Source organism: Mercenaria mercenaria, chromosome 3 (genome assembly GCF_021730395.1).
Source record: "Mercenaria mercenaria strain notata chromosome 3, MADL_Memer_1, whole genome shotgun sequence".
In the NCBI taxonomy this organism is placed as follows: domain Eukaryota; kingdom Metazoa; phylum Mollusca; class Bivalvia; order Venerida; family Veneridae; genus Mercenaria; species Mercenaria mercenaria.
Window position 1 is genome coordinate 54,617,225 of NC_069363.1, and position 15,679 is coordinate 54,632,903.

At 33.5% G+C, this 15,679-nt stretch overlaps 2 protein-coding genes across 2 annotated transcripts in view; one reads left to right on the plus strand and one right to left on the minus strand.

Moving 5' to 3' along the window:
- LOC123524713 (uncharacterized) overlaps positions 1 to 12,727 on the minus strand; it is a 59,968-nt gene extending 47,241 nt beyond the window's left edge. The window contains exon 1 of the mRNA XM_045303128.2: positions 12,594 to 12,727. The gene's annotated coding sequence lies outside the window, so the exon portion shown is untranslated. The remainder of the gene's footprint in view (positions 1 to 12,593) is intronic.
- Positions 598 to 14,941, plus strand: LOC123524714 (uncharacterized). Its single transcript, XM_045303129.2, has 2 exons — positions 598 to 934; positions 12,285 to 14,941. Exons 1-2 carry the CDS (start codon positions 866 to 868, stop codon positions 12,945 to 12,947), a joined length of 732 nt encoding a protein of 243 aa, XP_045159064.2. The 5' UTR covers positions 598 to 865; the 3' UTR covers positions 12,948 to 14,941.
- The last annotated feature ends 738 nt before the right edge of the window (positions 14,942 to 15,679 follow it).

A 15,679-nucleotide genomic window follows, 5' to 3' on the forward strand; every position in this document is an offset into this window, starting at 1 on the left:
GTTTTCTAGGGACTGCCAGTCCATTTCTTCTTGCATGCTTGCAACACTCGAAGGAGCGACGTTTGGGTCAGTTCCACTGAATAGATTGGTTGAAAGCTGACAACGTCGAATCTTTTGGATGAGAATGCTTTTAATTCAACATTATTAACAAACTCTGAAGTAGTTTTCCACATGTTTGCATGACGTCATGTGAGTGAATAAAAGCCATTACATAAATCTAGTATTGCACTAGTGCTATAAAGTTTTGACGGAGACGTTGGTCAAATTTACTTTGTCGAAAGTAGGTAAAGTTACGACCAGCACTGTTTCTATTTTTATATTAGAATGTTATTTTTTGTTGTCATGATAACATTATCTCAAAAGTTAGTTGATCGTTTTTTGTTGAAAAGATTATGCGAGTGTTTTAGTAAATCTATGCTCTTGGAAGCCAAATAATAACAGAGTATCAGGGCTTCAGCGAAATTACATTATAAAGTAGAATTTGTTTAACACCATAATCCTATATGTTAAAAAATAATAACCTATGAATCAGAGTACAGGGAATCTTTTTTTTTTTTTTTTTTTTTTTTTTTTTTTGGAAAATTCTCTCACCGCATTGAATGAATAACGAAGATAGAATTGGGGACTTTTCCTTTATTTCTTTAATACACACTAAACTGAACATTTCATTTGACACATACTTTCCTTTGTTTAAGTTCACTAGCTCAAGATAACAATCAGTGAAATCACTTAAAACAATACCTACCTATTAGTTTTCAATTCAGCAAAGGGTCATTGCGTCTTAATTTAGGTATCGATAACATTTGCAAAGCATTAATAAAAATTCAATCCTTTATTTAAAAATAACTTCTGTTTAAATGGTACAATGTTTTTATCAAAGGAACATACATGGACCCAGCATCTTAGCAAGGATCAATATATAGGGCGAACAAAGGTATGAAATTCATTCATAAAATTGTGATTACGTATATAAAAGGACACGCCTCCAATGTATGTAAACTTTTTCGAAAACTTGAAAGAACTTTGATTTGTGATGTTATAGAGTGTTCTAGGTAGTACATATTTATAAAAACACACATCTAGTATATAACAGAGGAAAAAAAACACCAGAAATACTGTCTTCAATGTTTTTTGGTTCGTGAAGACAAAAGTAATACATTTACATGTATTTAATTTGAAATTAAAGTATCACAATTAGACGTTATGGTGGTATGTACTTCCATATACGTGTACTTTACAAATTAGACAGAAGCCAGGACATGTATCATATATTTCGATGATTGATCGATCATCTGCTACCTATATATCTATATTGTGATTATCTGCTTCCTATATACATGTATCTATATATTTATATGATTGATCATCTACTATTCTACTTAAATATCTGTATGCTTGATCATTTGCTGCCCATATATCTATATGTTTGATTATCTACTACCTATATATCTATATGTTTGATCATCTACTACCTATATATCTATATGTTTGATCGTCTACTACCTATATATCTATATGTTTGATCGTCTTCTACCTATATATCTATATGTTTGATCATCTACTACCTATATATCTATATGTTTGATCATCTACTACCTATATATCTATATGTTTGATCGTCTTCTACCTATATATCTATATGTTTGATCATCTACTACCTATATATCTATATGTTTGATCATCTTCTACCTATATATCTATATGTTTGATCATCTACTACCTGTATGTCTATATATTTGATCATCTACTACTTATATATCTATATGTTTGTTTGTCTTCTACCTATATATATCTATATGTTTGATCATCTTCTACCTATATATATCTATATGTTTGATCGTCTTCTACCTATATATCTATATGTTTGATCATCTTCTACCTACATATCTATATGTTTGATCGTCTTCTACCTATATATCTATATGTTTGATCATCTTCTACCTACATATCTATATGTTTGATCATCTACTACCTACATATCTATATGTTTGATCATCTTCTACCTATATATCTATATGTTTGATCATCTACTACCTATATATCTATATGTTTGATCATCTACTACGTATATATCTATATGTTTGATCATCTTCTACCTATATACCTATATGTTTGATCATCTACTACGTATATAACTATATATCTATATACCGTGCAGTCTGATCATGGTCTGCACTGTTCGCTATTCAGTCTGTAAATTTTCAGAGAACACCCCTTGGAATAATAAATGGTATTGCCCAAATTGAATGATGGACCAGTCCATTTTAGAAATTTAGCAGGGTAAGGGTTAATAAAAATGTTTGCGTCATCTTGTTTAAACTGTGAGCTGCAAATAAAAAATGCTTGTGTTAAGTCAATAATCCCTGTACTTAGTTGGACAGAGACATGGATGCAACAAATACAGGTCTTCGATATGAATTTCAGATTTTTTTCTCAATTTTGCAACGATTTGAAATATCGAGGGCTGACCGGGAAACTATTGTATCTGCATTTTTGTAAATTTTACAGGAGAAAGAAAAAACTGAATATTTTCTTAAAAAACACAGCTTAGTATTACCATTCTTAGTAAATCATTATCAATTGAAATAAGAAATAATATGTTGGCTTTTAAAATGTACTCAAATAATTTATTTTTAAGATTTAGCAAAAAGTGTCAGATACAATAGTTTCACGTTCAAAATGACGTTATTGAATTTAAAAAATTACCGTGAAACTATTGTATCTGCATTATTCATTAAATATTATTTATAAAATTCATATTGCTTTAAGCATAGAATTATTGTTTTACTTATAAATAACATAAATTACAAATATACAATGAAAATAGTGTTAGATACAGTATTTTCTTTCTGATGACCGGGAAACTATTGTATCTGCACTTGAATTATTTTTTCATTTTTTATTATTATCTCATTGAATTATCGCTTATCTGTATTTATATTTTTGTATTTACATTGATAAGTTGGTAAATGAATTAAACTGAACAATACCTTAAGCCAGTAATAATGGTCAAATAAAATAAAAATATGTTTACCATTACCTTAAATTATTATTATTATTATTTTTTATTTTTTATTTTTTTATTTTTTTTTTTGCAAGCGTATGCATTAATACTTGACTGTACACATTTCATTACATCCGGATATAAATTTCATACAAGAAATCAAGAAATTAATTTACGCTAAAATGAAGCTATACAAGGGGGAAATGAGCTGCAGCATGAGAAAACCAACATAGAGCAATTTTTATGACCAGTGTGGACCAGACCAGCCTGCTCATCTGTGCAGTGGTCAGGATCTTTACTGTTTTGCTAACCTGTTGAAAAGTTTCTCTAATTGCAACGGGTTTTGAAAGTAAACAGAATGGATCCTGACCAAAACTATTTTGGTTTAATTTGGACCGGTTTCACCCCTCCCAAATATCAACAAAAATTTTAATTTTTTCAGGACAGTCCGGAATTCCACTGTCATTATTTTTCAGTAATGGTACAGCACTTTTGGGTTTTAACTTATAGCCAATATTAATGTGCAGTGGCATGGTTACAGAGTTCTGTTTGCTTTTGAAGTGACTGTGTAAGGCATAAAAAATTTTTTTGTTTCCATTGTTTGTTTACAGTATTCCGACCAACCCAAAATGGTTGGCCTAAACCCTAAAATTTTAATGTTTTTATGGCCTTAGCGAATTTTTTTTTTTCAAATTTTAATAAAAAATGCAGAACTTACATTTTTTTATGCTTTAAACATTGTCATTGATGTTAGAAAGGAACTTATTGGTGCTCTAAAGACATAACCTCCTTATTTGTATTCTTTTCTTGAAGTAAAAATAATTTCCGAAAAGTCTCAATATTTTTAAACAAACAAAAAACATTTTCCAACCTACCTACCCTAATTTATTTTGTGCATGCTACCGAAAACAAAAAAATATTTAAGGCCTAATTTACCTTAATGTGAACAATTTAATATCCTTTCGGCTACCATAGCAGACTAATACGTACCATAAAAACGGGGGTCGCTATTACCGCTATCATACACCGACTGACTACCGCAGACGCCTAAAACGTACCATCAAAACAAGGTCCACATTCCCAAACTCGTACAGCGTAGACTACCGCAAATTTTTAAATTTTGTTTGTATTTGGGGGGAATTTGAATGCTTTTTATTTATTGCAGAATTTGATCTGAAGTGTAAACTTCTTTTATGTTTTTAAACAAAACGGTATAAAATCAGTTAAACTAATAAGTTAAATCATTCATATGACATACTAAATAATATTACGCAACAAATTACAGGTCTCCATAAAATTTGAAAACAAAACCAAACGTCTCATGCGCAATAATGTTCTAAAACATTTTTATCGCAATTTGTTGATAGAAAATCCTTTTCAGACAATTAAGGGATCTTTACTCTCCAAAAATACCCATTAGTTTTTGATGGTTACTCGTCGCGGTAATTACCAAACTCAGTTTTAAAACTTAATTAATTACTCATTTCTACGCTACGGTTTTTAAAGCTATTTTACTACGTCTGCATTAGGGCGGCTCCGGCTTCTAGAAGTCTGAAACCATGGGTCTCCCACTGAGCTTTTTGTAGACTTTTCACCAGTTATTTTCACTGTGGCACTACGGTAGTTCTAAAACTTTTTTCCATGAAATACAAAGTTTCACTGTGGTAATCAGAAATAATGTACATTTAAAACACTACGGCAGTAATATTTTAAATTGTTATTGCCCCTGGAACATACATATATACACTGTGGTAATTCTCTACAGAACGCTTCGTCGTTTTTACGCCGAAACGGTAATACATATGCACACATCACTTCTTCCATTTGCATACTAGACGTATGTAAATTTATACACTATGGAAGTATTGTACTTTAAAATTTTAAAATCTCAAACTTTAGGTAAGAATCCCATTTAAATTATCCCAAAGTACCAAGGTAATTTTGGACTTTGAGCTCCATGCTTTAAATGCATTAAATGCATGGATACTCGGGAATGCTTTATAAATGGTACAGCATTCAGTATTTCACATGTGCCTTTGTATACTCATTATATTAATTTATAGTCCGGGTCCGTAATGTAGGAGAAACATTCGTGCACTTGTAATCTCTGAATCCTCTCACTGACGGAGGGTCGCTGGTTCGAGCTGTGCTACCGACTAGGATTTTTTTATTTGAGATAGGGACTTTGGCGTCTAGTACTGGTCTTTCCCAGGAACGATGGTTAGTTGAACGGGCTGCCTGATAAAAAGTGATTAATGTTGAAAATGGCCGTAAATTCAAACAAAAACAGACTCTAAAATGATCTGTTCCAAAACCGTACATGAATGTCCCTTTTCGGTGAAATGAGATCTTATAATTCTTCATTATATGATTAAACAATTGATACCTTAATTGTGACTTTAAAAAAAAGTAATCAACGGGATACAGCTCGCAACTGGGGATACGCTCTAATTAGATATAATGCTATTAATAAATTCAGTTATTTAAAATCTGTTTGAAAGTCAGTAAGGCATAACAGACTAAAAAAAAAGACACATTTAGCTACATTATAAGTTTTACACGAAGTGTTATTCGAATTTTTTGATTTTTGTTTTGGCACTTGCATCGTATACCCCACAAAAAAATTATGAATATGAATAAATTCAAATGAACCTTGATAACGTATAGTTTACCGCGTTTACATGGTCCGACCGCTGACATAACTGGTAGGTGACTAAAAGTAAAATGCAACAAAAAAAATTTTTTATAACAGAGAATAATAAACAAAACAATAAAATTAACAACTGAATGAATGAAACAGGCAATCTCCTATGAACGGGTATGAGTAAGAAGAATCGTAAAATAAAATGTTACACATCCTAAAACAACGTATTTTGGACTAAATTTAAATGATAGACAGCCCCTACTTATAGTCCAATAAAGAGAAACGGGTAGGAGACTAAAAGTAAAACATTAAAAGCAAACAAAACATTTGACAGAAAATAAAAAATAATATATATTTAAACGAAAGCAAGTTGTGAAAGCTATAACAGATGAGGATCATTTATTATTTACAAATCATCGCAAAAAGGTAACATAGAGCATATTAATGTTACACAAAAGTTCACTAAAAGTCATGAAAATTCCTTTTTTTATGTTGAATTGTACTGTAGTCCGTTTAAACTGAGTAAGAAAATGAAACAATTTGTCAAAAATTTACGACAATAACCGTTAATCTAATATACATGTATTTTTTTAATAGCCGCCTAAAGGCAAGGGGTGGGGGTTAGAGTAATTAGCATGTTAATGACGCATAGAAAAATAAAATGCCCAAAAATTCTTGTGATAAACGTGTCATCGGTAGAACTGTTTAATAATTAGTTATGTGTCTATATTTAATATGCCCGGTTGTAGGATTATTATTTCATACCAAATTATAAGTATCAAAATTCACAAGAAGCCAAACTTTTTTAAAACATGTTTTTCTTGAATTTCAAAACTTTAACTCTAAAAACATTTTCCCTTGAGACAGCTCATATAGAAAAGTATATTGCATGTGAAATTAATTATCAAAAGATGAATCAATCAAACTTTCTCGTTCGTACTAAAACCATAACGACATGTACAAAACGACACATAGTAAAAATGTGTACACCATGTAATGTGGCCCACAAATCTAAGACACTGTCTGTTTCTTTTCTCCAGTCTGTGCTTAATGTCCGCTATTCAGCAGTCATTTCTTCTTCGTCGATTTCCAAGATAATTTTTTTGGGCATTTACGGGGTGTTTCTAATTTTAATATGTACCTTCCTGGGTGTTTTTTGAAAACCGTTATGTAGCTAAATTAAAGAAGGGATTTCTTATTAAATGTAGTAATAATGGGGCAATGAAAAACGTATCAAATTATAACATTTAGTGATTTGCAGGGTTTATATATACAAAAATTTCGATTTTCTGGAGTTTCAAAATTTTGGGCTCTTGTTGCCATAAGTTTTAAGGACGGTTTCGGATTGGAGGTCTGTATGGACTTGTCTTTTTGTTAGCCAATCCCAGTCTGGACGGATGATACGAAAGAAAAACATTCCCTGAAAGTATTATTTAAAAGATCACGGGGATTAACCCTGAAATAGATGACAAATATTTTTATGTAAGCAAGACATTTTTATTTTCAAAATACAAATTATATCACAACTTCTCTGGAACTGGCTTTTGCACTTAACATGCTTAAGGCGGATTTCTCGAAACATTTATCCTGGCAAAGAAGATTAACCTGTTAAGAGCAGTCGAATATTATATAAAAGCAATAACATACTTTTCCTCTTCTGACATGTTTAAATATTTCGAGCAATTTTGACCAAGAGCGATAATTTGAGTACATTTTGGATTTGAGCGACTTTCGACTCGACCCAATTTATATACATGGAGTAAAAGAAAGTACGTTCACGTAACATAGCAATGACTCAATAATACCAAAGGAATCTTAAAACCTATTCATTAGAATCAATTTAACTTTTTTAAAAAGAAGAGTATGTTATAAACCCGTGTAAATTGTCTTTACCCCTTTCTTACAACAAAATGAGACGTTGGGGTTCGGAGACAACCGGCGGTCTTTTTGTTTCTTCATACTGCAAGACTGACAAGCATTTGTTCGCCCTGACATTAAAAATTTCATGAGAGTCTGCAAACTCTCGGTCAATGGTATCGCTACCTGCGTCCCGTTTGGGGTTTTCCCAATTCCTGAACGGTAACCTTTCCATACTCTAGCTACCATGTTTCCATCTTTGATTTGACGTGTCAAAATGCTGTCCTTTGTTCATTGTACTAACCGAAACCAGGGCTTATAATGTATTACATGTATTACATATATTCTTGCCGAAAAATCCTTCTGTCGGACTAATTTCTGTGGTTTCAAATCATAAAGGCAAGAATTTCGCCCTAATTAAAAGACCCACAAAGATGGGTTGAGCTGGCAAGGGAAAGCCTGTGCCAAAAGGGATAAAGTCTAGAAGCACTAAAACGGTTCAACCAGATGTTCAACAACCTTCCTCGTTAGTTCTACTTCCTTTTTTCCTCTAATAAAAAAATTTTAAACTTCCAAGATATGCAGAAACTTCATCTGCTAAAAAGAATATTCAAAGCCTCTCTTTAATACATACTGTTAACTAAATGTTTTATCTATTTATCTTTTTATACTGCATCACTCCTCTTTACGAGTATTACGTGCAGCTGAGCGCCTGTACAAGAATTTTAAAAGTAGAATGGACAGGGGAATAAAATGCATGAATACAGTTGGTAGTGTTAAAAACAAGAAGGATTACCCGATAAAAGCAGTTTAAAGAAACAGGTCTATCATGTAAAGCATTGTGTGCAAGTTTGGTTACACCCCGTCTAAACTGGTTTAGGGTTGGGGGTTGGGACAAGTGACTGGAAGGGGAAATTTTAAAGCACTATGGTGCCTGGAAAAAAGAGTACTTATAGTAATTACGAGAGTGAGGATCTAGGTATAGGTGGGGATGCAATGTCTTGTTTGACGGGGGGGGTTGGGAGGGGGTAGTTGGGGGGGCTGACATAGGGAGGAATTAGTACAGCAACAAAACCTCTCTGCAAATAATTAACCACAGTAGACGTTTTGGGAGGAAGAACGAAATTCAATGAGTACCGCAGTGTAGTTTACTCGTCCTGTCTAAGAACTATAGTAGACTTTTTTGGAAAAATTGAATTTAAGGCAGTGCCATAGTGTAGTTATACATATTAAATGAAATTAGTGCACTTCCACAGTGCTGAGAAAGTTACTCTGGGGAAAGGATTATACTAGTAATCCAAAACTTACCTGTAGACATTATTTATTTCCCCCGATTAACCCACAGTAGTTTAATGCAGGGCATGCGAAACCAAAAAGAGTGCCGCAGCGTATTAATACTATTTACACAAAATAGCATGTACTGCCACAGTGATGCAGTGGCCGTTTAAATAGTGACTTTTAATAAATAACATTAACTGTTTGTTTTACCCGCATATAAATACCCTAGTAGAACTATTGCAGGAAACAAGAATTATAAGTTGTTTCCCCAGTGTATTATCCAATAACCACACAATGGACATAACTACCATAGTGTAGCAAAACCCTTTTACATAAAAATTAAACCCCAGCAATAAAAATGTAGTATATTTTTTGTTAATTCCTTCTATTTTCAATTGCGAAAAATACAATTTTTTACCCAAATAAATGCATTAAACGCTATAGAAATGGGGCACCCCCATTTTTCTGTACGTATTAGTCGTCTGCTTAGCCCGCCCGCAAAACAGTAGCGGCAATGGAGAACCCCAAAAATATAGTCTGCATTTGGCGTCTCAGGTAGTGCGTCGGTTTACGATAGCGGTAGTCGAAAGGATATGTGATTTTGTTCTCTGTATCACCTGTGTTCCAGCTACAGTAGTATAGCGAAACTTTGGTAAAGACAGAATATTATCAAGAATCATTTTAAAAAATTGCTGAAAACAGATATTTCTACATGACACTGTCTCTTTTTCTTTTTTTGGACAAAGGTATTCATATACACTCAAAAATTTAAATCGTTATAGTACAAAAAAAAAAAGGACAAAATCAACAAGATATTTTTAAAAAAGAACTTCATTTTTTACAATAACTTAATCACCTTTATCAATATTTGAGGCTAAAATTTCAAAAAAGACAGACAGCAAAAAGAAAAGCCAGAAAGCAAGCACATGACCCCAGGCATGTGCGATAAATGAATAATAACTTAAGGGATTTTGGCATGTCCTTACCCTCTCAGAAGCATACAACCCCCCCCCCCCCCCCCCCCCCCCCCCCCCCCATGTGACAGAACAGCATAATCCGAGAGGAGTCACAAAGGAAACTAAGGTAATGCATCATTGACCTAATTTGGTCATGCTGCCATTTTCAAAAGTAAAGGACAAGAAAAAGCAACAAGATAAGCCATTATGTAACATAACAGAATGACACATGGCTAACTCCGTCTTCTATATTTTCATAAAAGTATGTACAAAAAATTTAAATCCATAGCCATTAAAGTGTAAGCCATGACTGTAATGAATTAACATGGTTTTTAATAGAGCCATGTCACACTAACAACTGCCTTTGGTAAACTTCCAGGACTTTACAGACAATGGGCCCAGATCAGTCTGATCAGGGCCCACAGTGTTTGCTAAGTAACAAAAGACCTATAAAACTTTTTTCAAGAAGCAATTTTCGATCATATTTCAACAACCTAAAAGCACAGAAAAGCCTGGATCACAGTAAGTCTTGACAGAAATTTACTCAGTCATGAATACACTTTTTTTGCATGACATGGCTCAATTATGTAATAGTATTCAGCATTATTTTTTTTTTTGGAAATTGGCTTTTAAGCTTACAAGCCCAGTTCTTCCCCAAAAAATAGTAACAATTTTCCCAACAATAAAAATAACACAAGGATCCACAGAGTCGTGAAACGCCCACCTCGTGATACCAATTTACCAAATCATGTATATTAAAGCTCTTGGGTTCTTGGTTTTAGACTAGATAATATTTTCAAATCTTTCCACGTAAGTGTAATGTTAAAAGAAGTGATTTTAAGAACAGCTTGAAATATCTTGGTAGAAACATCTTGTAGAGGTCACCTCACAAACATTTCTGGACAGGTTTTGTTTAAACAATTCTGCCTAGCAATCTGCGAATGAGGACTTTAGCAAACGCTGAAGACCAACCTCAGACGCAACAGAATGTGATGTATGATTAGAGACTTCACTGTTTGCATGAAGGATTCACTTGTTCTAAGTAAATCAAGACCTGACACCCCTATACAAGTTTGCACATACAACATTTTATTTCATAACCAGTGTGTTTGCAGTTACCGTGAAACTATTGTATCTGTATCACATTATGTGAAAATGTTAATGTAATCTATTATTTATTTTAGTTCTTTAATATTCACATAAAACCTGAACAACAGTAACAAGTTTTCTCCTTGTTTGGTGTTTAAATTACAGACCATAATGTCACAAATAATGTTTTTTAAATTGAGACTGTAACAGGAAAAGTTACCGGGAAACTATTGTATGTGCTTAGGAGGCAGATACAATAGTTTCCCGGTCAAAGAACTTTTAAGAAGTTGATGGTTGCCGATACAATATTTTCACATTATTAAAAAAAGAACAAGAAATTATTGGAAAGTTTTTATAATATTTTTGCAGTAGATGTATGACAATAAAAGGCTTAAGAAAATGCAATAAAACCATTTTTGGTCAAAATGTCAGATACAATAGTTTCCCGGTCAGCCCTCGATATGCATGTTTTAAACAGCTTTACAGCTCACAGTACCAATATAAATATAATAATTACTAACATAAATTTCAAAATTTAGTGTGTCATATCTTAAGAAGTATGCCTTAGCTGGGCAAAGTGTTTATTTCAGACGCCGGAATATATATTTACAACACACACCAAACCTGTCAATGTTCCTCTGCTTGATTTAAACAGTTCAGCCTTATAAAAGGGATTTATGAAGCAATGAAAATGCACTTGATTTGAGATAAAAAAAGCTATTTTGACGCATGTACTGTAAGTTAATATATCTTATGAATAAAGTGCGTTACAGGTCATTTTAAAACAGCTGATCAGTATAACTGATTATAGCGGAAGTTTCTATTTCATAGTTTCATAAATATCAGCAAAAGTACTTTTTGAGAAATCATTAATCTGTCAAGGACATAAATTATGAGTAGGAGTTTAACTAAAAATTGACAAACACTTATATCTTGCACTTTTTTAATGTTTAACAACAAAGACAAGGACGTAAACATACTCATTGAGTGGGGATGATGGATTTAAGACTCCATGTCGCGGTCGTAAATTGTTCTTGAAGTGGTTTTTGTGGGGGGGGGGGTTTTTTGTAATATAATTTCTGATTCATTGGGATCATGAAGTAAATATTTAAGTACTATAATAAAGTCTTACTTTAGCCGGTGCTAGAGGCTTTGATGAGGGGGGGGGGGAGGGGAGGGGTGCTACATATTTCATTTCTTATGCAAAGTGAATCAGCTAGCTATTATTTTGCATCGTTCAGAATTCCCATATGTCAAACCGGCAGTTATACAGAGTGGCTTTTAGAGTTGTACAGTTTTAGGAACTTTCATAAAAAGACGCTAAGCGTGCATAAAGGTATTTACTTTATCGCATACAAAATTACAGATCTTTAACAGTCTTCGGCATTCAAAATTTATAGAATTCAACCACCTGTCCATGTTGACGTGGCAAATCGTATTCCATTTTATCTTCCAGATAATTAAGGATCCTTTGGTGAGACAAAGTCAAAACTGGTTGTCAGGGAAGTTCGCCGAATATGATTACACAAATGATGCTATATTTGAATCATTTCGAGACTACCCGAGGAAGAAACAGCTGTACCGTAAACATAAAGATATCGCCAAAGATTATGAGAGAAAAGTGAAATTTTATAAAAGTTGTCAGCGTTGGTACAGCACAGAATCGAAAAGACAAATGCAAGAAGTAGAGGAACGTTTTTCCAAATTGCTGAAATACACGTTTGATTCTAACAGAACAAAGACAAAAGGATTGCAGAATACTTACAGCAAGTGGATATCAATACACGGAAAACCGTCAGACTTGGATAAACCTGTTGAACAAACTATAACTCCACATATATCAAAGATGAGTCTGCACGAGGATAAGGTTGACAGTCCTGCACCCACAGTCTCTCGTGCAGAGAGGTTGCATAGTTTACGAAGTGTCAGTTTAGACAATATTCCAAAAGTTGTAGACGATCATCAGATATCTGGTGTTCATCATGCTGGGACAATCAGTCCTGCTTATACACCGGGGCTGTCGAAATCAATTTCAACCTCAGATATCCACCATGGAACCATAGAAACAACAAAACTTACGAAACGTAACAAGCACACTATTAAGTTAACTTCTCATTAAAACGACAGTAGAGTCACTCTGCTTATTTTGTCAAAAGTACATACAAGTCTGGTTAATAATATAAAATGTATTGGTTTAAAATGTGATTGTATTGAAAAAGTGTAACAACTGATTATTTATCTGGTTTGAAGGTTTGAATTAATATACACAATGTACAATATATTCTTTATTCCTTTTTTGGCAATTTTGAAAATCATTCCATGGCAATTTATTGTTAAATAGGATCTGACTTTTGAGTTACGGGTGTATTTCTATTTAAAGCGAAATGCGACATAAATCTTTCAAAATTCGAGTACATTTGTACTTAAAAGTTACACTAATGCATGCATGATCGGAAAACGCTACTGCATGAGCGGAAAACGTTCGTATGCAAAACGCACACGGTTCATTTTTAGATCAAATCACTTCAACGTTAAATTTTCTAGAACACAAAACTGAAATAGATTAGTAATAGTGACATGATCACAGTGGTTATACAAATCAGTATGTTTTTGCTTTTGAAGTAGGCGCAGATGATCTTTGCATCTATTGTATCATTAAGGATGCACTTAACACAGAACGTGACCGAAAGTAAAAGCTGGCAACTACCGTCCATGTATAATCACGATGAAAGCGCTTAGTGTCTAATCTTTAATCATTTTACTAATCATAGTCTTTCCCACGGAATATTCTTTTCTATAAAATCGCATTTTCTCTTCTTGACCCCGAAGAAAATAAGCGTGTAATCTTAGGTACAGTACTAATTATCAAATAAATGAATTTTATGTGATTTACTATAACACCTACCCAAATATGTGCAACATTGCTTAAAGCAGTCATGAAATGTCTGCTTTGCCATTTATAATATGAGCCACACCATGAGAAAACCAACGTGGTGCATTTTGCGACCAGCATGGATCCAGACCAGCCTGCGCATCCGCGCAGTCTGGTCAGGGTCCATGCTGTTTAAAACTGATTCAGTATTACCTGCAAAATCTATTTGGTACCAAACACGCTGGTATGTTTGATTAACATTATTTTGTATAGATCTTCTTTAACAATAGTGAATTAGAGAATGGATCCTGACCAGACTGCGCGGATGCGCAGGCTGGTCTGGATCCATTCTGGTCGCAAATGCACTTTGCTGGTTTTCTCATGGTGCGGCTCAATTATATTTTTTCTTCAATGAATCAAATTGCATAAATATTTCATTTAAAGAAATTGCTACACAGACTAAAATGTTACTTTTTTCCTCGTGGTAGGTGAAAATATTATTTCAAATAGACATGGAGTTCAGATTTGCAATAGTGTCATGCTCAAGATACCGTGGAACCTAATTTGAGAATTTATCAGTAAAGTAAAATTTAGAACTGACTTAGTATTATCTGCAAAATTTATTTGGTATCAAACACACTGGTATGTTTGATAAATATTATTTTATATAGATCATCTTTAACAATAGTGATTGCAAAGAACAACGTGCATAAAAAAGCTACCGCAACCATCATTAAAGCAGTTTTAACAAATATATAGATAGAATACAGGAGACATGAAAAATCCACGAAAACAAGTTGTTTTTTGTTCAAATCGCGAGTTATTTCACCCTTTCTTTACGTACAAAATGGTTATTAACCTTTAGCCTGCTGGTGGCAAATGATTTTGCCTTTCCGAACAGTGCAGACCAAGATCAGCCTGAATAATAAGTGGTACTGCCCAAATTGAATAATGGACCAGTCCATTTTAGAAATGTAGCAGGATAAGGGTTAATACGTAGAGAAGGTTATGGTTCTTGACATACTTTACACACTTTTTGATGATAAACAAGTGTATAAAGTGTAAACGAAAAGGTTGACCAACGTTTCCCGAGGGATTCTGTGGATGTCATAACACGAAATAAACATGCGTTAACGCTATTCTATCATAAAAATGCGTAAAAATGATATTTTTTTCACAAACGGCGGTGGTGGAAAAAACACTATATTTTATGGTAGAATCTCGCAGTTTTTTTTCAATCGACTCAATGAATCCGGACTTATTTCCAGAGAGTATCGTAAGTCCGGGATCATTGAGTCGACTGAAAAAAACGTGAGATTCTACCATAAAATGTCGTGGTTTTTTTTCCACTACCGACGTTTGTGGAAAAAAACTGCGCGAAACAAAACGTTGGATCACGCGTTTTTTTTCTCGATTTTCGAATAGAAATTTAGTAGTATATCCATTCATTTTTGAAAAAAAAAGATGCAAGAATGTAACGTTGTTTTTTTTTCTAGTGCATATGTGAACAACGAGGGGCGAGAACGCGATGTCCCTAACATGATTCCGTAGTATACATGAATTGCGTGCAAGGACGAGCGCAGGTTAGTAGTATTTTGAATACCAACCTGCGCTCGTGGGCTTTTCAGGTTGGTACGCTCAATACTAACCCTATCAAAACGAAGGAGTCATGCGGTAATTACAAAATACTACAAACATCCCTGACAGAACATATGATAGAGAATGGTGTTAATATAATCCATGCATTAAATATTGTGCTATTTGAATTTTCAATTAAGAAATAGTTTATAGCAAAAGAGTGTTTTAACACTATTTATGCACGATGGGCGGTTATACGTCGGGCTCAATAATTTCAATAGGGCGCAGCCCGTGTGGAATTATTTGAACGACGTATTACCGCCCGAGTGTATAAATAGTGTTAAAACACGGTTTTGCTATAAACTATTTCGATTCTAATTTTCCCTTAATCTAAAACAGTA

Coding starts and splice junctions, on each gene's coding strand:
- LOC123524714 (XM_045303129.2), top strand. CDS start 866: ATGTTTTTATCAAAGGAACATACATGGACCCAGCATCTTAGCAAGGAT. Junction 935..12,284: donor AATATATAGGGCGAACAAAG/GTATGAAATTCA, acceptor TTTATCTTCCAG/ATAATTAAGGATCCTTTGGT.